The 25870-nt window shown below is 32.5% G+C and overlaps 1 protein-coding gene and 1 long non-coding RNA gene across 2 annotated transcripts in view; both read left to right on the top strand.

The window, feature by feature from the left end:
- Window positions 1–25870, top strand: part of LOC127736920 (uncharacterized) — a 94027-nt gene that overhangs the window by 14899 nt on the left and 53258 nt on the right. The window contains exons 7-10 of the mRNA XM_052247486.1: window positions 605–733; window positions 4981–5070; window positions 5383–5457; window positions 17977–18026. Coding sequence (XP_052103446.1) covers window positions 605–733; window positions 4981–5070; window positions 5383–5457; window positions 17977–18026 — 344 coding nt within the window. The remainder of the gene's footprint in view (window positions 1–604; window positions 734–4980; window positions 5071–5382; window positions 5458–17976; window positions 18027–25870) is intronic.
- On the top strand, window positions 22275–25811 carry LOC127738057 (uncharacterized). Its single transcript, XR_007999925.1, has 2 exons — window positions 22275–23058; window positions 24631–25811. It is a non-coding gene; the product is annotated as an uncharacterized LOC127738057 (long non-coding RNA).

Below are 25870 nucleotides of genomic sequence, written 5' to 3'. Positions count from 1 at the left end.
GCTTTCCTCTGAAATTCCTATTGTGACGTCATGAAAAATGGCGACCATGCCTCATGATCTCACGTAGAAAGAACACATCTTTTTGCAGGTGGTTCGAAAAGAAGGATTAAGATTGTCTGCATATCGTCTAAAAATCTTTAGAGAAACAGATTCCACCACCAAATCTCATGCAATACGATATTTATCCACTCTCGACAGTAAATTTTAAACATTTAAAATGCTTGTCGAGCCTCGCGTTTTAAATTTGAAAATTTAACTGTCTCAAGTGGATAAATATCGAATCACACTCGATGCAGTGGTAGATAGATATAGGAAGATGTGGTATGAGTGCCAATGAGACAACTCTCCATCCAAGTAACAATTTATAAAAGTAGAATCTATATGTATAATGTTAGTAATATAGTTTTTTCTCTTTGACCTTTTTGTGTTATTTTTTATGTTGGTTCTTGTCTCAATAATATTTACCCTGCATCTCCTTTTATTCATGATAGAGTCATATAAGTGGTTGTTACAAAATATCTCCTTTCTTTGTTCACAAGTAATATTATATTCATAAATATATTGAAAATTATTCACTAACCTATGAAATATAATATTATTACAGGCCTTGGAAGCCAAAAAAGAACAGACCTATCTTTTTATAACACTTTTAAGAAATTTGATATTACTTACGTGGAACCTATCCTGTTCATCATTCTTGGTATATACATACTGCATATAGTTGTCATAATAAGTAAGTATTTATGTATTTTTACCTGATTCGCCAATGGTCAAAAGCAGGTCTAGTAACCACTCAACTCTCTCTCTCTCTGTCCATCCGTCGGACAGGCCTTGGGTAGAAAACTTTAATCAAAGTTGTAGCGTGTAATCAATTTTACTTCTATTGTGCAACCACTTCCTGTTTATTGATGCATATGTAGTTTGAAATAATTTAAAACAGATACTTTTCATCAATCTTTCCTTGGCTTCTATGGAGCAATAATTTGATATTTGGTCTGGATCTTGATAATGTTTATTGTAGCATGAAAGCAATTTTTTCATCTGCTGTGCAGCCACTTCATGCTAGTAGATAGTTTGAAATTTTACAGCACTTATTGTACTAGGAAAATGATTCAGTACACATGCTACTTCAATCAATTACGCATACAGTAATGCAGGCCCAGATCCTGTATTGGTCTTGCTAAACCCCAACTCTGTGAGCAGGGACTATATTGCAATCACTTCCAATATTTGTCCATCCTTCTATTCTTCCAACAAATATTTTCATCATCTTATTTCAGGAACTTTTGAATAAAATGACTTCATATTTGGTCAGCAGCTTGACAGTGATGAGTTGTAACATTTGATCCCTTTAAAGATTTTTCAGACACTTAATTCCTGTTTTCCTATTCTTTGAATTTAGACCAGGGATATGCTTAGCATTACTTAAAGTCATTCCTGTCCTACAGAAATGTGTTCTCATCTTGTCATTACTGAAATCATTCAGTTAAATCTCAATACAAAATATTAGGACAAAGTGTGGATTTAAAATTCAATCCACCATATATATTTACTTTCTGAATACTCAGACTAACTTCTACGTAATTTTGTCTTGGGTGGAGAGTTGTCTCACTGGCAATCATAACACATCTTCTTATGTTTATAAATAGATATATTTTATATATTTAAGTTACAAGCCATTGACAATTTGATTTCTTTTTTGGACATAGAAATACAAGGGGTCTGTTTTCCGTCCGGTCTTGTTAAAGCTCTCATTTGTACAATTTTTGACAATTTTATTTGAAACTTATATCATAGGTTGATATCAGCAATGTCTTAGACAGGTTCGTAATTAGTGCCAATCAATTATCTTTAAAAGAGCTATGCCCCTTCGAAACATTAATTATATGGAAAATTGCATCATTAGTGCTCTCATTTGTACAATTCTTGCCAGAGTTTTTTGAAATTTAAATCATAGGTTTAAATCAGCAATGTCTTGGACTTTTTCGAAAATCAGTGCCAATCAATTGTATTTAAAAGAGTTATGTCCTTTGAAAACATTAATTATATAGAAAATTGCATCATTAGTGCTCTCATTTGTACAATTCTCATGATTTCTTGCCAGAGTTTTATGAAACTTATATCATTAGTTTATATCAGCAATGTCTTTAACAAGTTCGAAAATCAGTGACGATCTGTTATTGTTGAGCCTGCGACTTTTGTTGCAGAAAGCTTGACAAAGGGATAGTGATCGGGCGGTGGCGGCTAACTTCTTAAAAGCTTTATATTTTAGAAGGTGGAAGACCTGGATGCTTCATACTTTGTATATAGATGCCTCATGTTACGAAGTTTCCGTCAGTCACATGTCCAATGTCCTTGACCTCATTTTCATGGTTCAGTGACTACTTGAAAAAAAAGTTCAGATTTTTTGGAATGTTAAATTCTCTCTTATTATAAGTAATAGGATAACTATATTTGGTATGTGCGTACCTTGCAAGGTCCTCATGCCCGTCAGACAGTTTTCACTTGACCTCGACCTCATTTCATGGATCAGGGAACAAGGTTAACTTTTCGTGGTCAAGTCCATATCTGAGATACTATATAAAGCATAAACTATATTTGGTGTATGTAATGATAGTAAGGTGTACATGTCCAACTGGCAGGTGTCATCTGACCTTGACCTCATTTTCATGGTTCAGTGGTCATAGTTTTTAGTTTTTGTGTTTTGGTCTGTTTTTCTAATACTGTATGCAATAGGTCAACTGTATTTGGTGTATGGAAATATTTTACGATGTTCATGTCAGTCTGGCATGTTTTATTTGACCTTGACCTCATTTTCACGGTTCATTGCTCAATGTTAAGTTTTTGTGTTTTGGTCTGTTTTTCTAATACTGTATGCAGTAGGTCAACTATATTTGGTGTATGGAAATATTTTACGATGTACATGTCAGTCTGGCATGTTTTTTTGACCTTGACCTCATTTTCAAGGTTCATTGCTAAATGTTAAGTTTTTGTGTTTTGATCTGTTTTCCTAATACTGTATGCAGTAGGTCAACTATATTTGGTGTATGGAAATATTTAATGATGTACATGTCAGTCTGGCAGGTTTTATTTGACGGTGACCTCATTTTCATGGTTCATTGCTTATGTTAATTTTTTGTGTTTTGGTCTGTTTTTCTTACACTTTAAGCAATAGGTCAACTATATTTGGTGTATGGAATGATTGTAAGGTGTATATGTCTGTCTGGCAGGTATCATCTGACCTTCACTTCATTTTCATGGTTGATTGGTCAATGTTCAGTTTTCCTGGTTAACTTTTTTTCTTAGATAGGTCAACTATATTTGGAATGATTTTAACGTGTACAAGTCTGTCTGGAGGGTTCAAATGACCTTGACTTCATTTCCATGGTTCATTGATCAATATAGAATTTCCATGGTTTTGTCTGTTTCTTTTATACTATAAGCAATAGGTCATCTATATTCTGTGTATGGAGGGATTGTATTAAAGGTGTACATGTATTTCCGGCTTGGTTTATCTGACCTTGACCTTATTTTCTTGGATCATAAATGTTAATGTGATGCTTGTAGTAAAACTTTATATGTAGGACTATCAACATAAAATCAATGGTCAGTATAGTAGGCGAGACATTTCAGCGTGTGCACTCTTGTTTTTAAAAGAGTTATGTCCCTTGGAAATATTGATTTATATGGAAAATTGCATTGTTAACGCTCTCATAATTTGCCCGAATTTGATGAAACTTATTTTTTTTTAATTTTTTTAACAAATTGCACTTCTGCTGTTAACAATGATCTTCACTAGTCCAGCATTCCAGTGAAGAGTCCCTGTTTGTTAATACCAGAATTTTATGAAACTTATGTCATAGGTTTATATCAGCAATGTCTTTGACACTTTTGAAAATAAGTGCTGATCAAATATTTTTAACCAGTTATGCCCCTTGGAAATATTAATTATATTGGAAATAGCATTGCATTTGCTCTGAAGCTTTCATTTCTCTTATAAAGATCACATTTAAAAACTTGTAAACATTAACAACTGATATTTACTTCATTTCCAGTTTTTACTGTTTTTTTCACTAACAATTACACATTTCACCTCAAAATTACTTTAAAATGAATATTAATAACAAGAGCACTACATAAAACACTAATAAGATCAAGTGTCCTGTCTTCACCAAGCTATAAGTCAAAAATGTAGCCATAAATAACAATTTTTCTTCTTTTCCAGTTTTCAGTATTTTTTCTCTAATAACCACATATTTCCCCCAAAAATAACCTTTTCCTCAAATTATATCAGTGTAGATTTTTAGTATGTTGTTAGTACAAGTCTGTATTCTAATTTGCACTGAAAAAACCTTGTGTTGCAATTAGTTGCAGGTTGAGTGATTTTATAGCTAAATTGACTAGGCTATTAAGATATATAAAAAGTTTAAAGAACAAAAAAAACAGTGTTTTATTTTAGTTATTGCCCTTGTTCCTTGGATAGATGAAATACATGCAATGCCGTGGACATTGGAACTCTCTTCTTTTTTTTATATACTTATATTTACCCAAAACATCCTAACTTGAAATGCCATTTTTAACTATTTTAAATATGTTGTAACGAGACAAAAAGATGATGGTATATGAATACCTGAATATTACTTATAGAATATGCTAGAGCTTATTGCAAATACAATGATTCCATGATGATAGATGGCTGTTTAACATCCAACTGCAAATTAATGCATATTCAGAACGAAAACATGTTCCACTATCAAATTTGACTTAGAAGTTATGTCACAGTTGAATGCATGCATGCCTAGCTGGACATGCTTACCTTGTCGAGAAACCTACTGGGGTAGTCATTATCAGTATGGACTTTTTCCCATTTTATACCTATATTCTAAAAAAAAACAAGATGCAAGTTTGAAAGCTTATCCTTTCCACATTTACTGATTTTAAGAAGAATTATCAAATGTTTAGTTACTATTGCTTTTACAGTCTATGGTGCATACACTAGAACTTGGAGGCCATTCAGGTTTAAACTCTTCCCATACCTAACATGGGCTTTGACTGTGACACTCATTTTAGGTATGTTTGTTTTTAAGTTTTGTGAAAAATCCATGTTTTTTTTAAAGTTTTTGCATTCCTTTGAAAAAAAATTACATTGAAAATATTTGAAAAGGAGAAACTTCTGTCTTTTGTTCACTTACATCATCAATGAAAGTGTTGTTTGTATTTCATTGAACTCTGCAAGAATATTAAATTTTAAAAAATTATCACTAATTGTATATTTTTCATTCATATACATTTTCAGCAGTAGATTTCTTGGTCTCTTGTTTTGAACATTGTTCAGTCAAAATCAGTACTATCAATAATTTTAAAGATTATTCTTAATTTCAGCTCTTTCTATTGTGTGTATAGATGTTCCTTGGACTGCACAAATTGCTTTCTCTGTATTTACAGTACAATTGTTATGTAAGTATGATATAAACATAATGTACACCTTAAGGTAGCAAAATACAAAGATTTTTTTACTTCCAATCTCCAACCTTTAAAATGATGTTACTTTCTTATGACTGCATACAAATTAATAAAAGAGGTATATATAGATAGATAAAAGATTAATCTTTTAAATGAATGCAATATTTTTGTTATGCAATCATTATGTAATCAATTATTATGCAATTAATGGCAAAATCTTGGTCAGTTCACTTGAATGAATTTAGCTCTGACATCTCTATAACTACACAAGAAATTTTAACGTTATCTTAATCAACACAGCAGAAGCTACAAAAGGGTGTCTCAAATTATCGCTATCGTATTCCATTCTCTCATAAATCTGTAATTAGTGTAAACATCCTTACCACATAAAAGTAGAGATTATTTGATTAGGTGTAAAATTTGATCTATACATTCTATCCAAAATCTGAGACACCCTTTTGTAGATAATGGCTCTTAGGGAACAACATATTATAAAATCAACCCTCTCGGGGTATCATTTCAGGATTTCAAAAAGTTACAAAAACAGTCTGACATGTATGGACTGCTATTTTTTATTTATTTCTAGTATGATTTTAATAATTAGAAGTTGCTTACTACATTAATTACTGATTACATGTGCTTCTGTCACAGGCAAGACATAGGTATGTTCAGCAGGGGGCATTAGTGGTAATTTTGTACCCCCTGCTTTCTGCAGTGGGTGGTTTAAAGTGAAGGATGGGTCACTCCATTTGTCCCTCAATTCCTCTTTTGTATCAGCAACTGTCCCTGAACCACATGAAAGAATTTTATGAAACTTTTATAGAATATTACTCACATGATGTACTTTTTATACGCCCGTTTATGGGACGTATTATGGTAAACCGTTGACTGTCCGTCCGTCCGTCCATCGTCAACATGTTGTACATTAATTCAAAAACACTTTAACCAATATGCATGAAACTTTGTTGAATTGTTTATATCTATTGACGTGAGCTCCCTTTTGTTTTTTTATAAATTTCGGATTTACCGTTTCCTAGTTTTGGGGTTTTATTCATTAAAAAAGGGGGGATTTTCCAGTTTTCAGACAATAACTCAAAAACAATTTCACCAATTTGCATGAAACTTTTGTGAATTGTTTATATCTATTGACGTGAGCTCCCTTTAATTTTTTATAAATTTCGGATTTACCGTTTCCGAGTTTTGGGGTTTTATTCATTAAAAAAGGAGGGATTTTCCTGTTTTCTGACAATAACTCAAAAACAATTTCACCAATTTGCAAGAAACTTTGATGAATTGTTTATTTCTATTGATATGAGCTCCCTTTTGATTTTTATAAATTTTAGACTATACGTTTCCGATTTATTGGGTTTTATTCATTACAAAAAGGGGTTTTTTCCAGTTTTCAGACAATAACTCAAAAATGCTTTCAGCATTTTTAATGAAACTTTAGTAAATTGTTTATATCTATATTTGTAAGCTCTCTATTGATTTTTATAAATTTTCGAATTTAGGTGTCCGAGTTATAAGATTTTATTTGTTTATAGTCTGACAACAGTTTTACTAAGCATTGCGCAACAGCACAATGTATTGCACAACAGCAAGAAATCTTTAATTGAATATAAATTCAATTCATATAACCAATTCTTAGTTCTTTGACTACATTTATTCAGAAACCTATAATATGTCAAATATTTTATTACAATCCAAATTCAGACCTGTATCAAGCTTGAATATTGTGTCCATTTTTGCCCCAACTGTTCAGGGTTGGACCTCTGCGGGCTTATCCAGTCGGCTCAGCGAAGCACTGTATTCAACTCTTATTTCATTTCTTCATCAGGGATGGGGTTGATTACTTTAAAAAGTATTTGATTAAATAACAATTACTTTCACTAATCTTATGTAATCAATTACACCTAAATTCAAATGTAATAGATTACATTACCTTGTATACTGTGATATTGAAGAATATTAACTTACATTTTATCCTCACATAAAAAAATGCTAATTTGAGTGAAAATTGTGTTTTTAATATCTTTGATATAAACATGCTATTAAGAGCTTGGAACAGGAGCAGTGTAATATTTGTATAGTTTGAAGGTATAATTTATTTAACAGATTTACATCGAATGTAAAAGTCTCTGTGCTTTCACTGTTAAAGAAATAACATTGTTTTTATCAAAATCTTATCCTCGAACATACTTTCCATTAAAACAAGAAATAAACAAATAGTGACTAATCAATGATCAAGTAGCCTTGTTGTCTGTGGAGACATAATTGACATTTATTCATTTTTTTACAGGTGTTGATGACTACTTCAAATTTAGTACAAAACAATAGATGAGCTTGGGTTATAAAAATGAATTGTTTTAATTGCAATAATCAATAAATTTATTTGCAGTTTATTTTTATTATATGATTGTATGAAAATTTGTATACGTATATATCAAGAAAACACATATAATAAAATTTGGAACTTGTTTTTATAAAATTTGTGAAAAAATGGTTCCAAATTCCATTATAATTTGAATGGGCACATTTAAGTCAGTCATGATAGAGATCAATATCTGCACTATGCCTTGACAGTCCCAGAATTTTCTGCTCCCTCAGGGAAACTAAATATTTCAGAGCTGACATCTTATTTCACATGGACACAATTTCAAAATGAAACTTTTGTGAAAGGTAAATTCATGAGATAAATTGTTTTCAAAATAAGTTACACATTCACACTCTACATGCCCTTAAGCATTTTTATACTTAACCTGAAATTATTAAAATCGTTAAAATAATCAATCATATTGAACAATGATCAATTAAATAAACAATAGTTTGATAATTGTATTTATTCATGCTTGTATATACAAAATGGTTTTCATATATAAAATTTGTAATCAGCAAGTAATCATTTAAATGTAATCTGAAAGTTATCAAAAACTAATCATGATTACACCTGTTTTTATACGCCTGCTTTTGCGGTAGTATATTGGTATCACATCGTCGTCGTCTTCAGAAGAAGACATTTGGTTTCCGGACAATAACTTTAGTATTAGTAAATAGAAATCTATGAAATTTAAACATAAGGTTTATAACCACAAAAGGAAGGTTGGGATTGATTTTGGGGGGTTATGGTACCAACAGTTTAGGAATAAGTGGCCAAAAAGGGGCCCAAATAAGCATTTTTCTAGTTTCTTGACAATAACTTGTGGAACAGTTGTGTATGGATCTCTCTGAAATTATACCACAAGTTTTAATACCACAAAGGGATGGTTAGGATTGGCTTTGGGGGGTTATGGCTCAAACCGTTTAGGAATTAGGGGCCAAAAAGTGAGAAAAAACAAGGGTGTCCTGGCTAATGGACAATTACTTTAGTACAAATTACAGTGTAAGGGAGGTAATTCAAACACAACTTTGAATTACCTCCTTTACACTGCTTTTAAATTATCTATTAAGAAATGTTGTATTGTCTTCAGTTGATTAGCTGTCAATTCATTTTTAGCTCACCTGGCCCAAAGAGCCAAAAGAGCTTTTCTCATCACTTGGCGTCCGTCATCCGTTTTCCGTTGTCGTCATCCGTCGTGGTCGTTAACTTTTTACATTTTTATACGCCCGTTTACGGGACGTATTATGGTATACCGTTGTCCTTCTGTCCGTTCGTCCGTCTGTCCATCCGTCTGTCTGCGTCAACATGTCGGACATTAACTTAAAAATGCTTTAACCAAATTGCATAAAACTTTGGTGAATTGTTTATATCTATTGACGTGAGCTCCCTTTCGTTTTTTTTATAAAATTTAGATTTTACGTTTCCGAGTTATGGGGTTTTATTCATTAAAAAAAGGGGGATTTTCCAGTTTTCCGACAATAAGTCAAGAATGCTTTCACCAACTTGCAAGAAATTGTGATGAATTGTTTATATCAATTGACATGAGCTCCCTTTCGATTTCTAAAAATTTTAAATTTTACATTTCTGAGTTACAGGGTTTTATTCATAAAAAAAGGGGGGATTTTCCAGTTTTCAGACAAAAACTCAAAAATTCTTTCAGCAATTTGTATGAAACTTTGGTGAATTGTTTGTATGTATTGATGTAAGCTCCCTTTAGAATTTTATAAATTTTACATTTTACATTTCTGAGTTATGGGGTTTTATTCATTAAAAAAGGGGTGATTTTCCAGTTTTCTGACAATAAATCAAATATACTGTCACCAATTCTCATGAAACTTTGGTGAATTGTTTATATCTTTTGATGTAAGCTCCCTTTTTATTTCCATAAATTTCTAATATGACATTGAGAATTAATTGAACTTTATTTGTTTATAGTCTGACAACAGATTTACTAAGTATTGGGGACTATTGCACAACAGCAAGAAATCTTTAATTGAATATAAATTCTATTCATATAACCAATTTCAAGTTCTTTGACTACATTTATTCAGAAACCTATAATATGTCAAATATTTAATTACAATCCAAATTCAGACCTGAATCAAGCTTAAATATTGTGTCCATTTTTGCCCCAACTGTTCAGGGTTGGACCTCTGCGGGCGTATCTAGTTAACTTCTTCTAGAGAACCACTGAATGGAATGAAACCAAAATGGCATGAATGTTCCTTATGAGATGCTGACCAAATGTTTTTACTTTGTAGCCGATCCATCATCCATGATTGCTGCAGCGGGGGACTGAGTTTAACATAGGACCCTACAGACAATACATACAAATGTCTTCTTTTAGAAAACCACTTAATGGAATGAAACTAAACATGGCATGAATGTTCCCTATGAGGGGCTGACCAAGTGTTGTTACTTTGAAGCCGATTCATCTTCCAAGCTGGCCGCCAGCAGGGAACTTAGTTTAACAAAGGAGCCTATGTGAAATACATACAAAAGTCTTCTTTTGAAGAACCATTGAATGGAATGAAACCAAACATGACATGAATATTCCTTATGAGGTGCTGACCAAGTGTTTTTACTTTGTAGCCGATCCATCATCCAAGATTGCTGCAGCGGGGGACTTAGTTTAACATAGGACCCTATGGACAATACATACAAATGTCTTCTTTTAGAGAACCACTGAATGGAATGAATCCAAACATGGCATGAATGTTCCTTATGAGGTGCTGAACAAGTGTTGTTACTTTGTAGCCAATCCATCATCGAAGATGGCCGCCAACGGGGGACTTAGTTTAACATAGGACCCTATGGACAATACATACAAATGTCTTCTTTTAGAGAACCACTGAATGGAATGAATCCAAACATGGCATGAATGTTCCTTATGAGGTGCTGACAAAGTGTTGTTACTTTGAATCCTCCATCTTCCAAGATGGCCGCCAGTGGGGGACTTAGTTTAACATAGGACCCTATGGACAATACATACAAATGTCTTCTTTTAGAGAACCACTGAATGGAATGAAACCAAACATGACATGAATGTTCCTTATGAGGTGTTGACCAAGTGTTGTTACTTTGAAGCGGATCAGTCATCCAAGATGGCCGCCAGAGAGGGACTTAGTTTAACATAGGACCCTATGGGAAATACATGCAAATGTCTTCTTTTAGAAAACCACTTAATGGAATGAAATAAAACATGGCATGAATGTTCCCTATGAGGTGCTGACCAAGTGTTGTTACTTTGAAGCCGATCCATCTTATAAGATGGACGCCAGCAGGGAACTATGTTTAACAAAGGACCCTATTTGAAATACATACAAAAGTCTTCTATTGAAGAACAATTGAATGGAATGAAACCAAACATGGCATGAATATTCCTTATGAGGTGTTTACTAAGTGTTGTTACTTTGAAGCCGATCAGTCATCCAAGATGGCCGCCAGAGAGGGACTTAGTTTAACATAGGACCATAGGGGAAATACATGCAAATGTCTTCTTTTAGAAAACCACTGCATGGAATGTAATAAAACATGGCATGAATGTTCCCTATGAGGTGCTGACCAAGTGTTGTTACTAAGAAGCCGATCCATCTTCCAAGATGGCCGCCAGCAGGGACTTAGTTTAACATAGGACCCTACGGACAATACATACAAATATCTTATTTTAGAGAACCACTGAATGGAATGAAACTAAACATGGCATGAATGTTCCTTATGAGGTGCTGACTAAGTGTTGTTACTTTGAAGCTGATTCATCTTCCAAGATGGCCGCCAGCGGGGGACTTAGTTAAACATAGGACCCTATGGACAATACATACAAATGTCTTCTTTTAGAGAACCACTGGATGGAATGAAACCAAATATGACACGAATGTTCCTTATGAGGTGTTGACCAAGAGTTGTTACTTTGAAGCAGATCAGTCATCCAAGATGGCCGCCAGAGATCTAGAGGGACTAAGTTTCACATAGGACCCTATGGGAAATACATGCAAATGTCTTCTTTTAGAAAACCACTGATTGGAATGAAACTAAACATGGCATGAATGTTCCTTATTAGGTGCTGAACAAGTGTTGTTACTTTGAAGCCGATTCATCTTCCAACATGGCCACCAGAGAGGGACTTAGTTTATCATAGGACCCTATGGGAAATACATACAAATGTCTTCTTTTAGAGAACCACTGAATGGAATGAAATAAAAAATGGCATGTATGTTCCTTATGAGATGCTGACCAAGTGTTGTAACTTTGTAGGCGATCCACATCCGAGATGGCTGCCAGTGGGTGACTTCTTTTAACATAGGACCCTAAGGACAATACATACAAATGTCTTCTTTTAGAGAACCACTGAATGGAATGAAACCAAGCCTGGCATGAATGTTCCTTATGAGGTGATAACCAAGTGTTGTTACTTTGTAGCCAAGCAATCATCCAAGATGGTTACCAGAGGGGAACTTAGTTTAACAAGGACCCTATGTGAAATACTAACAAAAGTCTTCTTTTGAAGAACCACTGAATGGAATGAAACCAAACATGGCATGAATGTTCCTTATGAGGTGCTGACCAAGTGTTGTTACTTTGTAGCAAATCCATCAACCAATATGGCTGCCAGCCGGAGGCTTAGTTTAACAAAGGACCCTATGGGAAATATATACAAATGTCTTCTTCTAGAAAACCGCTTAATGGAATGAAACCAAACATGGTATGAATGTTTTTTTAGAGGTGCTGACCAAGTGTTGTTACTTTGTAGCTGATTTGTCATCCAAGATGGCTGCCAGCAGGGGGAGTAAGTTTAACATAGGACCCTATGGGAAATACGTACAAATGTTTTCTTCTAGTGAACCACTGAATAGAATGAAACCAAACATGGCATGAATGTTCCTAATGAGGTGCTGACTAAGTGTTGTTACTTTGTAGCCGAACCATCATTCAAGATGGCAACCAGCAGGGGACGTAGTTTAACATAAGACCCTTAGGGAAATACATACCCTCAAGATTTTTTATTAAATTACGGGTCAATATTAATCCAAATTTGGCCTCAATCATTATTAGGGTATCAGTTTTGATTTTAATCTATTTTTACATGATTTCCAAAACCAAAGTAGAATCAGGTGAGCCACACAGGCTCTTGAGAGCCTCTAGTTAGAAGTTACTATTTTGATAATTTTAAAAATGCTGATTAAGGTAAATTAATTTTAGCTATGATTATGTATGTCATTTTCTATTTTAAGACTTTTATGATGTATTTTAATGTGTTATTATGGTTGCAAACTCCATTGGGAAATTTGAATTGAGATTATGACCATGTCTTGAGGGAAAAAAGGGGGGGGGGGGGGGGGAGTTTAAAAAAAAATGGTGTTGGGGGCAGACATTTTTTTCTCTTCAAGATTTCAGAAATCAAAAAGAAAATTTTGTTTTGGTTATCATACGTTTTTTCTTCATTTCTATGTCTATCAATTAAGGCGTGAGCTTTCATAATATGCCAGCATATTACATATTACATTATAAAAAAAGACTAAGCCGAACATCACCCTGGATTTTTTTGGTTGTTATCATAGTTAAAGAGAGAAAGGAAAAGGTTCACTTTAAGCCAAATATGGCCTTGAAATTCAACTTTATCATAAAATATCAAAATGGCTGTAGTTTAGATCTTAAACCATGGATCTATTTCAAAAAGCCTTACTACTAGGTTAAACAAATCTCTTCACTAGATTATATTCCAGGCTTCAGAGTCAGCACATATTTGGCATATTGTCAAAAAACAATGATTTTGTGCATTTTTCAGACCTAAAAGCTTGAGCTTGAGACACCACCTAAGATCCAAAATGTTGCCAAAAATGATATTGAATCCCTCGACACAAAAACTTTCTGGATAAAGTAAAAAGTAAATCACAAAAATACAGAACTCCGAGGAAAATTCAAAATGGAAAGTTCCTGATTAAAGGGCAAAATCAAAAGTAAATTATGTTAAGAACTGTTAAGAATTATTGAAAGTTAGACCAAAACTGACATTACACCACAAATAATGCATACTTGAGGTGCCATTTCTTCGTCATTTTAATATGTTGTGCCAAAAAAGAAGTTATTTTTGTATTAATAGTTATATTTATATCACAACTATTTCTATGTGAAATTTGTAGTATTTTGGCTTTATTAAAGAAAACATCAAATTCTAAGGGCCAATTTTAACCCTTCGTGAACTTACCCCTTTGAAACTGCAAAAATGTTCAGCAAAGTAACATCTTCCAATAAGTCATAGAACAGAATTTGTCAATTGATCCCTTACAGGAGTTATTGCCCTTGAAAAACTATTTTTATTAAAAAATTTTTAGTTTTTTTCCAGAAACATTGATAAATAGACACGTACCTGCCAACCTCTGAAACCTTCAATGAGGGAGATCTCCCCCTCAGCTATGATAGCTGAGGACGAGATTTTGTGCGAAGGACATTTTCAAGCTAAATATATGACCTGTACGCTTATTTGTCTACAAAACACCAGTGAGAGTTAAAAATTATACTTTATTTCTTCAATTCATTGTTTAAATTTATACAAGTTTTTTTGCCTTTTTCAATACCTCTGAGTTAGGACAATACTCATAACATTTCATATTTTGATTTTGTTGTGAGTTGCACACTAAGCATGCTTTTAAACAGACCACCAGAACAACCGAAAAGTTGATTGAATATAATGTGCAAAATGAAGATTCATTGCCGAGTGAACTTGGTCGTGGAAATTGAAAATCTTCATCCAATCTGCTTGAAATTTGCAGTTATATTTCTTCTTTTTTACACTGCTGTTTGGTCCAGACAAAGACATCTATCTTGTTGGAGTTGACATAGCAGAAATGGATTTTCGATTACTTATAAATCGTACATAGAAACTATTGACCAAAGTTGTCAAATGATCTCAGATTGTTTATTTATTTCTATTGTAAGTAATGAAAGATCACCGAGAAATACAAACGTGGGTTATCTGGGTTAAAATATCCTAATGCGGGAGCGTACCAGCAAGCCAGAGGGTTCCAGAATTTCATCATTTGTGTGGGATACTCCCGCTCAAAACAGGAGTGTTGGAAGATATGTAGACAGAAACTTTAAACAGCAAAAATGTTCAGCAAAGGAAGAGCTACCAATAGTAATTGCCTTTGAAAGATAATTTTTACTAATTTTTTTAGATTATTTCAAAACTATGATAGATCGACAGAAACTTTAAGCAGCAAAATGTTCAGCAAAGTAAGACCTACAAATAAATCGAGTGACGGAAATTATCAATTGATCCCTTATAGGAGTTATTGCCCTTGAAAGATAATTTTCACTAAAATTTTAGTTTTTCATAGAAACTTTGATAGATATAGAGAAACTTCAAACAGCAAAGTAAGAGCTACAAATAAGTTGAACATGACCAAAATTGTCATTTGATTCCTTATAGGAGTTATTGCCCTTTAAAGATAATTTTTAGCATATTTTTATACGACTGCAAATTTTTTGCCTTGTTTAATTTTATGACGTTGTCTTAACTGTTTTGGAATTAATGGCCAAAAACAAGCATTTTTCTTGTTTCAGGACAACAACTTGTGTGTAAGTGTATGGATCTCTATGAAATTGTACCACAAGGTTCCATACTTCAAAAGGAAGGTTGGGATTCATTGATTTAGGGGATTATAGCCCAACTGTTTAGGAATAAGGGTCCAAAAAGGGGGAAAAAACTGGAATTTTTAGAAAAATAAGACCTAGTGATAAGTCAACTTGACCGAAAATGTCAATTGATTTCTTATAGGAGTTAATCTTATTTATTGTCCTTGAAAATAATTTTTTTTACCAATTTTTTTAGTTTTTTGCCAAATCTATGATAGAAAGGCATGTTTAAACATGCATTGATATACATTAAACTTCAAAATAAACATTGATGCAAGGTCTACACAAAAAATTTCTGGTGTGCAATTCAGGATCTTAGAAGCCTCTTGTTTTAACATGCCACAATGGGTATTTACTTTTCTTGAATGTTCTCCGAAATTTGAATTTGAATGAATTTCATTACAGTGTGGACATGGACACCTGATATTTAAATGATATTGTGTCGGTCACTGGCTGTCGACAACAAAGACTTCACGCAATTAGTGTATGTCAGGGGCCTCTCTGGGGATATACATACTTACTATTTTACACATGTCCATTCATAAAATAATTTTTTTTGCATGAAAGTTTATAGGAATTTGTTTTGAATATATTTATATACTCAAAACAAAAAGATTCTTTTGAAAGAATGAGTATATTCAGAGTTGATATCACCAAGTAACCAAGAGAAAGAAAATAAGAAAGATTCTTTTCTAGCAATAAGTGAAAAAATTAAGTAGTGTGTCAGTTATAGACATGTAGTCCATCATGCATTGCAAATCATTCAGTGGATTGGTCAATCGCCAAAATAAAAAAAAAATGCTTTATTTGTAAACAAACACTAATACATGCATTGACAGGGGCATATTAGTATGCTGAATAATACATGTCCGTATCGGGAAATGATCCCGACCTGTTAAATGCAGCTGTTCTGTTGATTTGAAAAACGAATGGACGGATCACAGCGATTTAATTTAGAATTGTACTTAATTTTTTTAATTGTGTTTCAGTACTACCTATCGATGAATTAAATATGTTCACAATACCTTTTATACTAGAATAATTAAACAAGTGCACCCATTTTAAAGGTTATTATTACACTGTTAATGTTATGTTGACATAATAACCTGTACATTATCTCATGTTACAGTTGACCAGTTTAGTATTGTGCACATGATTTAGTATTCAGTATTGTGAACATATCCTTAAATTCATGGATGTATATTGAAACACAGAAACCGAAAAAGAAGTGAGTACATTTTCAAATTGTAAGGGATCGACCATTTCTGATTCAGTTAAGATAAGGGAGGGGTGCCTATGCAAGAGGCTTTTGAAATCAGCATGAATAAAATTATAAAGTTTATCCAGAATTGTCTCAAATATGCGTCCTCAAATAACAAATACAATAGTTGAGTAAGACCAAATTATTTAAAATTACCTGCTTGATTTGTAGTAAAATAATATAGGTCCTGTAACTTTTGTTATACGTGTTCAGGTATAACAAAAATTAAAATAAATATCAGTGTTTCCACAAAAGCTACTCTGACTCCAATAGCGTAAATTTTGCACACAAGACCAGATTCATATGCTTCTTGATATTTCCACGAGTTATTTTTGTTAAATGATATTTAAATGTTTCACGAAAATCTGATCGTTGGAGTCTTCGACGGTAATTCAAATTTGTTCTGTGCTATAAATTATGCAGCCCAGAGGACTAAAATGACTTTTTAATGAAGGTCTGGGCTTCTTATTACCAACAAATATAATCTTAGTATAAAAGTTGATCGTAGGTTACTCTACATCAACTCGTATGAATAAATGTTTTCTTATTTTTTTAAGGAGCCACAGAAAGTTTGTGCAAGAAAAAACATAACGTTTTTTTTTTCTCTGATTTCTCATTTTATCAAAAGAAACTTTTTGTTGTGAGTATATAAATATATTCAAAACAAATTCCTATAAACTTTCATGCAAAAACTTTTATTTTATGAATGGGCATGTGTATAGATAGTAATTATGTATATCCCCATTGAGAGGCCCCTGACATACTCTAATTGCTTGAAGTCTTTGTTGTCAACAGCCAGTGATACACACATAACATTTAATTACCAGGTGTCCATGTTCATGCTGTTATGAAATTCATTCTATATGTATTTTAGTTTATAGCACTCATATTTATTTGTTATTGATTCTCTTTCAGTCAATTAAGTTAACTTTATGTTGTTCGAAACTTAATTATCATACACTACAATGATTTTTTTCTCATCTATTTTCCCACAGAGCGAAAATAATATACACTAAAAATTCAGCCTGCCAATTTTGTTATCAAATCACAAAAAAAATGACTTAAAAAAAAAAACCATATATACAGTAATTTAATGTGTCTAAAAGTCTTAACCGGATGTAGTTTTCAAGAAGAAATATTCAAATTCTTCTAAAAACATTCTTTATATATATAAAACTACTTAAGAGAATTCATGTGTTATGAGAGTATAGATTGTATATATATCCCATTTACATTTTAGGTGTGTTCCTACTTTGTTTGTATTTACTGTATACACATGAGATAGTAAAGGTAAGTTGTTATTATTGCCTGTCTATGTAAGTAAGTAAGTAAATAGTTTATTAAAGTGTCACATATTGATTGACATAAATATAAGCAACATTTTATAATTATATACACTTAAAACAATCAATATCCAGCCATAAAAACGACTAATGAGACACTATAAAACTTCAAATTCTATAAAAATTTCAAATATATCAGGTAAAAACATACAAGTCACAAAAATTAACCATTAAAAATTACTAATCAATATATTCAAATTATTGTATATACATTTAAAATTGTCTAATTCTTACTTTTTCTGATAAAATTAAACAAATAAAAATCTCAGGCTTATAAAAATTTCATAAACAGCTGTAAAACAATTTTCTACGCCAGAAAAATTTATATGAAAATTTGCATAGGAAATATTGTATATCATAACAGTTCATAATTTCAATAAATTTATTATCTATATCAAGGCTGTGAAAATCTTGAATAAATTTTTGAACATTCATGAAGAAGGTGTCCTAAGTCAGGAATCTGATGTTCAATAGTTGTCGTTTGTTGATGTGGTTCATAAGTGTTTCTTGTTTCTCGTTTTTTATATAGATTAGACCGTTGGTTTTCCCGTTTGAATGGTTTTACACTAGTAATTTTTGGGGCCCTTTATAGCTTGCTGTTTGGTGTGAGCCAAGGCTCCGCGTTGAAGACCATACTTTGACCTATAATGGTTTACTTTTTTAAATTTTGACTTGGATGGAAAGTTGTCTCATTGGCACTCAGTCATACCACATCTTCTTATATCTATATATCGAATATCTTCATATAGCGTGCATTCCAGAAGAAAATGTTTTTCAGTCTCTACACTAAAACTTTCACAAAATAAACAAAGTCTGTCTTCTACGGGTGCAGGCGGCCTGGGGTATCTGCCAGTTTCGTGCGCTAGCGGTAGAGCTCCGGTGTGAAACAGAGCCATAACACGCCTTTCCTGTTTAGAAATTTTTAGATATACATAAGGTTCTGTTTTCACACATTGTTAATAACATCTGTATGTGCGTAATTTGTTTCCATATTTTACATTACGACGGTCATCAAAAAGGTCTTCATACCATTCTGTGTTGTCCAGTTCAGATAGTCTTTCACTTATTATATCCATAACTGATTTAGTCGATAGTGTTAAGTCATACGTCGAATCCATTAGTCTGATCCGATCAACAATCTTATGCACTTCAAATGTCCAACCTTTTCTTCTTCTAGATGTCCATTTAAAACGTTTGTAAGTAATTCTATTTTGGTCAGAAGGGATCAACTTGCACAAAAGTCTACAATTATTTATTTGTTGTTTAGTTATTGGTGAAGTCCATCCCATATCACCACGTGAAGCGATGTTCTATGTGCGCTTCCCCACCGATAAGAAAAATTTACATGCTCGGTTTTGTACCGCTGATATGGCACTGAACGATTTTGTGCCCCAGATTCCACTACCACAAAGTAAAATTGGTTCAACAACGGACGTATACAGTTTATTATACACTTTATAAGTCATCCCTCCCATGGATTGAGTTTTTGTAATTAAAGCACCCAAAGCGAGGCTCGCTGCTTTGGCCAATTCTTTTGCATTTTTTACAAAAGTTAAATGTTCGTCCATCCACACACTAAGATATTTATATGAATCAATATAGTCTATACTTTTTCCAGAACATCGGAACGAAAAATTTGAACGTAAAAATGACTGTGGACGGAAATGGACAATTTTCATTTTACCTATATTTACAGATAACTTTCATTCAGCACACCATTTGGGTACTACATTTAACATACGTTGTAAACTTTCTTTATCTGGAGCTATTAGCGCTACCGGTATATCGTCCTCGTAAAGCAATAAACTGAGACAGAAATCATCAATATGTACTCCACATTCTAGAGAGTTTATACAATCTGCCAATGTATTGATGTGAACCGAAAACAAAGTGGGTGATAGGATACAGCCCTGCTTCACACCTGCATCTACACTGAACCAAGGGGTACGAAGGGTACATTTCAGTCATTATACAATGATTGAATCGCAGCTATAAACTGTCCACGGACACCAACGCGCTGTAATCTAAACCACAAAAGATGATGTTCAACGGTGTCAAAAGTTTTCTATGCATGTGGCTGTCTGTCACAAATCATTTCCACTCTGAAACTTTAAAACCCTTTTCAGTTTCTTTGATGAAATTTGATTACCGCTATTGGCCACTACCTGAAAGTGTGCAACATAAAGAGGAAATTAATACACTAAAAGTCATGGTAAAAACTTAGTTAATCATAGCCTTTCCTGTGCATGTGTTCAAAAAACCTTTCTGGGCTCTAACCTTTTGTTAAACTATTAGTTAGAGATGTCAACTCAGCAAAGAGTTAATAATTGAGTACTAATTTGTTTTACCAAGCAATACAGGAGTACTTCCTAGTAAAAATATATTTTAAATAGAAACATATTTATGCTTTGTGGGTCAGTGTTTAATGTAGGTTAAACTAAACCCATCAACAAAATTATTTCAGGCTGGTTACCATAATTGAAAGCTCATTTACTTCATGTCTCAATTAAGTTAACAATAATATAATCAGAAATTTAATAAACACCTCATGAATTTAAATGATTCCAAAGTCCAAACTGATCAAACAATAGTGACATTTTTTTATCATAAAGAAAAAACATTCACTAAGGTGTGATCATCATAAATAGAAGTCACTTATGCATGTCCAAATCTAAAGAAATTTGAGGAAGCATGATTTCCTTTTAAGCTTAATTTGATGATTGAATAAGCACTAATGTATATGAATAGGAAATCAAATTTATAAAATGCACTTCAAAACCATCATGCATTGAACAATATTTAAGTTAGTAGACTATAACACCACAATTTTATAATAAGTATTCTTCTAACAGTGATATTGTTTGCCACAAATTACAGCCGAAATTCGGCTTTTTCCCCTAGAGAAAATTCCCAATTACTAAAAAAAATGGCTTAAAATTCCTCCCAAAAAGTTTTACATTTTCCCCAAACAGTGATGGCATTGGTAGTAGTGTTTGTAAATATCGTATTCATGTTATTATTTTGATATTAGAAAGCACTTTTGAGATCCGGTTTTCTGATCAGAATCATCATGGTGTTTGTAACACATGTGGGTTTCAATGCATTAAGTACCATCATTGCTTCTGTTTCTTTTCCCTCTCCGAAAAGTACCTTTCAGGTTGAAAATGTCTGACAACCAAAATATACATGAAAAAACAGTACAAAAAAGACAGCAAAGGTCAGCAAAAAATCGGAGATGTGTGTAGAATAAAATATACAAATTTCCCAATTTCATTAAAAAATATGCATTTTTCCCAATAAAAAACGGTAGAGGTCGTTTTGAAAAAAGACAACAATATCACTGTCTAATGAATACACATGAAATACACAAAAAGAAATTGCTGAATTACCCATACAGCAGGAGCAAAATTTATTAGTTGATCTCATATATCATTATAGATCATTATATCACTGATTAATGTTATGAACAATTAAAATATTTTGATGTTTTAAAAGAATCCTAAAATTTGTTGTTTTAATTTTGACATAGTTAATTACATTTATAGATCCAAGTAAAGTTGGAGAATATTTCAAAATATGGTACATGTATATTATTGTTTCTTCTGCCTTAAATAACAATTAACTAGCTAGGTTGTCTTTAATACTTGCTATATATAACACTAGACTATGTTAAACACTAGTCAAAAATTATATCTAACTTTGCTTATCATCACAAAATATAAAAGTGTGATATTATATGTCAGGTAAAAGAGGTCAGAGTCTGTTTTTGGTTATCAGAATACAAATTTGCAGGAAATCATATGCTTTACAACATGGCAACCTATGTCAACAGGGTAAAGGCCAAGTGCCTGTGTTAACCAATATTTTCTGAGTTTCTGTTTTTGGTGCTGATTTTCCATGATGTTATTGATCAGGGGAAATCTTAAGTGACAAAATATTACCTTCCCAGCAAACACTGAAAACTTGATCATCTCAATGTTTGTCCCATTTAAACAAGGATGGTATTAATTATAAATTAACAAGAAAACATTTGGATAAAAAGTTACAACAGAAATGAATTGAAATAAACACAAAATTTTCATATAATGCTAAAATAGCAAATGAGTACAGCAGTCTATAGGAGCTTTGTGTAAAATTGGTTTTAAATGTTACTATGCGAATAAATTCCTGGAGTACCAACTTCCATTTATTTTTTTAAAGGCAGTGCTTTAATGCCTTTCTAGTTGCCGTGTTAATATTTCTTTCCGCGATATCCAACTTATCTACGTGGGGGGTCATTTAGCTCCAAGTAGATCCGGAAAATGTTGATTCTCTCCTCTTCTTATTGTGGTATAAAATGTTTTTTGTCTCATTTCATTTACATTGGGAAATAGAGAAACGATCATTGTGTTTTGTTAGTTTTAAAAACTTTTGATATATTTGTATTTTACATTATAAGCAGTCAACCGATTGACAAACTAGAATTATTTGAATTCCGTGTGGAAAGAGCTCGGGTTAATTTCGAGTGTTATCTGCAATCGATATGTTTATAAATCATTTCAGTCGTTGATATAATAATTAAAGGTCGACTGAACATGAATTATATTATACAATTTAAAGCGCATTTCTGTTTATGCACGTGAACCCGTCTAACGTTATTGTTATTTCGCAGTTATATAAAGTAGCAAATTATCGTTCCTGAATAGGTGGCGCCGTGGTAGCCGATCCTGTACTTCAACTTCCGGTTTCTGCACTGTGCAACTATTACAGTTGCATTTTTAATTAACGATGCCAAGTACTTGTTGTTGTGTACCTGGATGTCATTTAAGAGGAGGACATGCATTTCCAAATGACTTAAAAAGAAGGAAAAGTTGGATCAACGCCATGGCCCATACGCAGATTGGACGAGAACACGATGAAATCGTGGAGTCCATCTCAATCAGCTGTTGTTTGCAAGGCACATTTTACTGAAAAAGACTACGTGCAGGAAACTATTCATGGTAAAACTCTATTTTCTTTTTAAAATATATAGTTATATATGTAATCGCCATGCGTATAAACCAAAGTCAGTTTACAACCGTAATTATCGTTTTAGAATAAAAGGGGGTGGTTAATTCAAGACGTCATAATTTTTTGGATTACGATTCAATGTGATCTGTTTGAGATTTTTTGGTGCTTGCTACAATTATAATGATTTCTTACAAGAGGTATATCATACTGAGAATTATTTTAGCAGTAATTATGCTTATGTAGTAATGACAGGAATGCATAAGCTATGCCTCATAGACTTTCTTGAAAAATATCAATGACAATGTTAACAGGAACAAAACAATGACATGCTCTCATCTATTATAGTTATTTAGGTACAAACAATGTATGTTTGTTGCATACGTCTCTCATTGTTTGTCCTTTGGATTTACATAACATACATTTTGATGTACATTGAATCAGGCTAACATAGTTTTATCCAGATTGTAATGAATAAATCTAGTTCATATTTTGCCAGGTTACGAGTACAAAGGAATTATAGTTATCTCGTACCATTGTAACTCGTACCACTAAACAAAAACTCGTTCCAATGCAAACTCATACCACTGCTAACTCGTACCACGGTAAATTCATACCATTGTAAACTCGTACCAACTTATTTAAATGCATTCAAATGGTGTTTAATGATGAATATATACTTTAATTTCACTCAATACCTCTTAAGTCTGTAAAATGTATATAATTTGAAATTACAATAAGCAATTTGTAGCTAATTTTCTTTGTCTAATTGGATAGAGAAAACCGTGGCAGATTGGCTTTGTTGTCTCCCTTGAAAAGACTCTTTTTTAAACTTTTACTGACAACTATTTGATTTAATTTTTAATCATTCCAAATCAGTAACATTGAATAGATTTGGGTATTTTTCTATTGTTTCTAAAAGGAATTTTATTTAATCAAAGAATTTATTGATTGTGTTTTAAAGGTTTAAAATTGTTTATGACCAACAGTTAGAAAGTATGAAATTTATTTTTATACAATATTCAGCACATTTCAGCAGAATATGACCATGCTTATTATGATGATTACACAAGTTGATTAGTTAAAGATAAAAAAAAACAAGTTGATTACAATGTAGTTAATAATCAACCAATAATCACACAATCAAAGGAATTTAATATATTTATTAGCATGGTAATTAAGAAATTACATTTGTATTTTTGTCCAAGTTTTCATTAAAATCTGGTATAAATTTCAAAGATATTTTATTTTTTTGTATAAAGCTTAAAAAAAAAATAATCATAAAACATTCGTATTTTTGTCTAAGTTTTCATTAAAATCTAGTATAGAATTCAAGTAATTCAACTTTTTTTATTTAGTTTACCAAAAAAAAAATCATAAAACTTTCGTATTTTTGAATATATTTTTAATGGTACGAGTTTGCAGTGGTACGACTTCCCAGTGGTACGAGTTTACGTGGTACGAGTTTACAATGGTACGAGTTAACTCGCTTCTGTACAAAGTATGCATTGCTAATGGAAGTTCATTTAATTATCAAAAAACTAATGTTTTATAACCTTTTTCAGGGCACAAACCCACCATACAGAGACTTAAGTTTACTGCCAATCCCAGCCTATTTTCCTGGACCAAGCAAGAGACTGAATCGTCCGCAAAAAGAAAAATCAGGGCAGTTTCCTGTGAAAACAAAAGAACTAAACTTGATGAATATTGTAGTAGAAATCTAGAGGAAAGTTTTGATTGTAAAGTCGGTTTTCCTGAAGAAGTAATTCATACTGCAGACAGGATTTATGACTGTCCACCACCAACTGCCGAGCTAATGTTGAGCTTCACAGATGGAATTACGCAAACACTATCAATGCCTATATTTTCAGCAGAGAATTTTGAAATGAAGACACGTGACACAGCCATGCATTTTTATACCGGTTTAGAGTTGTATACTAAATTTTTATTTGTTTTGACCACACTTGGTCCAACAGCACACTGTTTGAGATACATATATTTTCAAATTGATAGGGTGTCATTTGAAAATCAGTTTTTTTATGACTTTGATGAAATTGATGCATTATACAACCAACTTTGAACTGTCTAGATTCTAGATTGAAACTAGTGTTAAGAATATTGTGTAAACATGGATTGTTTTTATGTCTAAACAGTGGCGTGAGGCTAACACTTGGCCATTTAGTGGTTTAGTCAGGTATTTTTCGCCATCCAACTTAGAATTAAAGTTTCCTACAACTTGGATTATTATTGACAGCACAGAATATCCCGTGATAAAACCTAAAGCTCCTAGAGCTCAGGCAACCTTTTCATCATATAAAAACAGAAACACTGAAAATACTTGTATGTTCGACACCTGGTGGTTTAGTCAACTATGTCTCTAATGCATATGTTGGTTGTACCAGTGACTGTGAAATAGTTGAAAGAAGTAGAATAGTTCAATTATGTGATCCAGGTGACAGTGTGATGGCAGACAAAGGTTTAAATGTGCAAGATTTGTTTGCTCACTTTTTTCAAAAAAAGAAACAGAATTAGTTCCAAAACTCTTTTAGGGATAGAAAAGTCTCCAATTAACACGTGCACATAGAGCTAATTATTGGACTTGGCAAAACATACAAAATTCTAATAAATCCTATGAATGGAACTGAAACAAAACTTTCATCTGAAATAACATTTAGTTGTTTTATGTTGTGTAATTTTAGAACTTGTATTGTGCCAAAGGATGCATAAATAAAAGTGACGCAATGAAGTTTGTTCTGATATATATATATAAATATTATTTACAATTACATGCATGCATATAAAAAT

This window comes from Mytilus californianus, unplaced genomic scaffold (genome assembly GCF_021869535.1).
Source record: "Mytilus californianus isolate M0D057914Y unplaced genomic scaffold, xbMytCali1.0.p SCAF_4, whole genome shotgun sequence".
NCBI lineage: Eukaryota > Metazoa > Mollusca > Bivalvia > Mytilida > Mytilidae > Mytilus > Mytilus californianus.
This window is presented reverse-complemented; position numbering and strand designations above follow the sequence as displayed.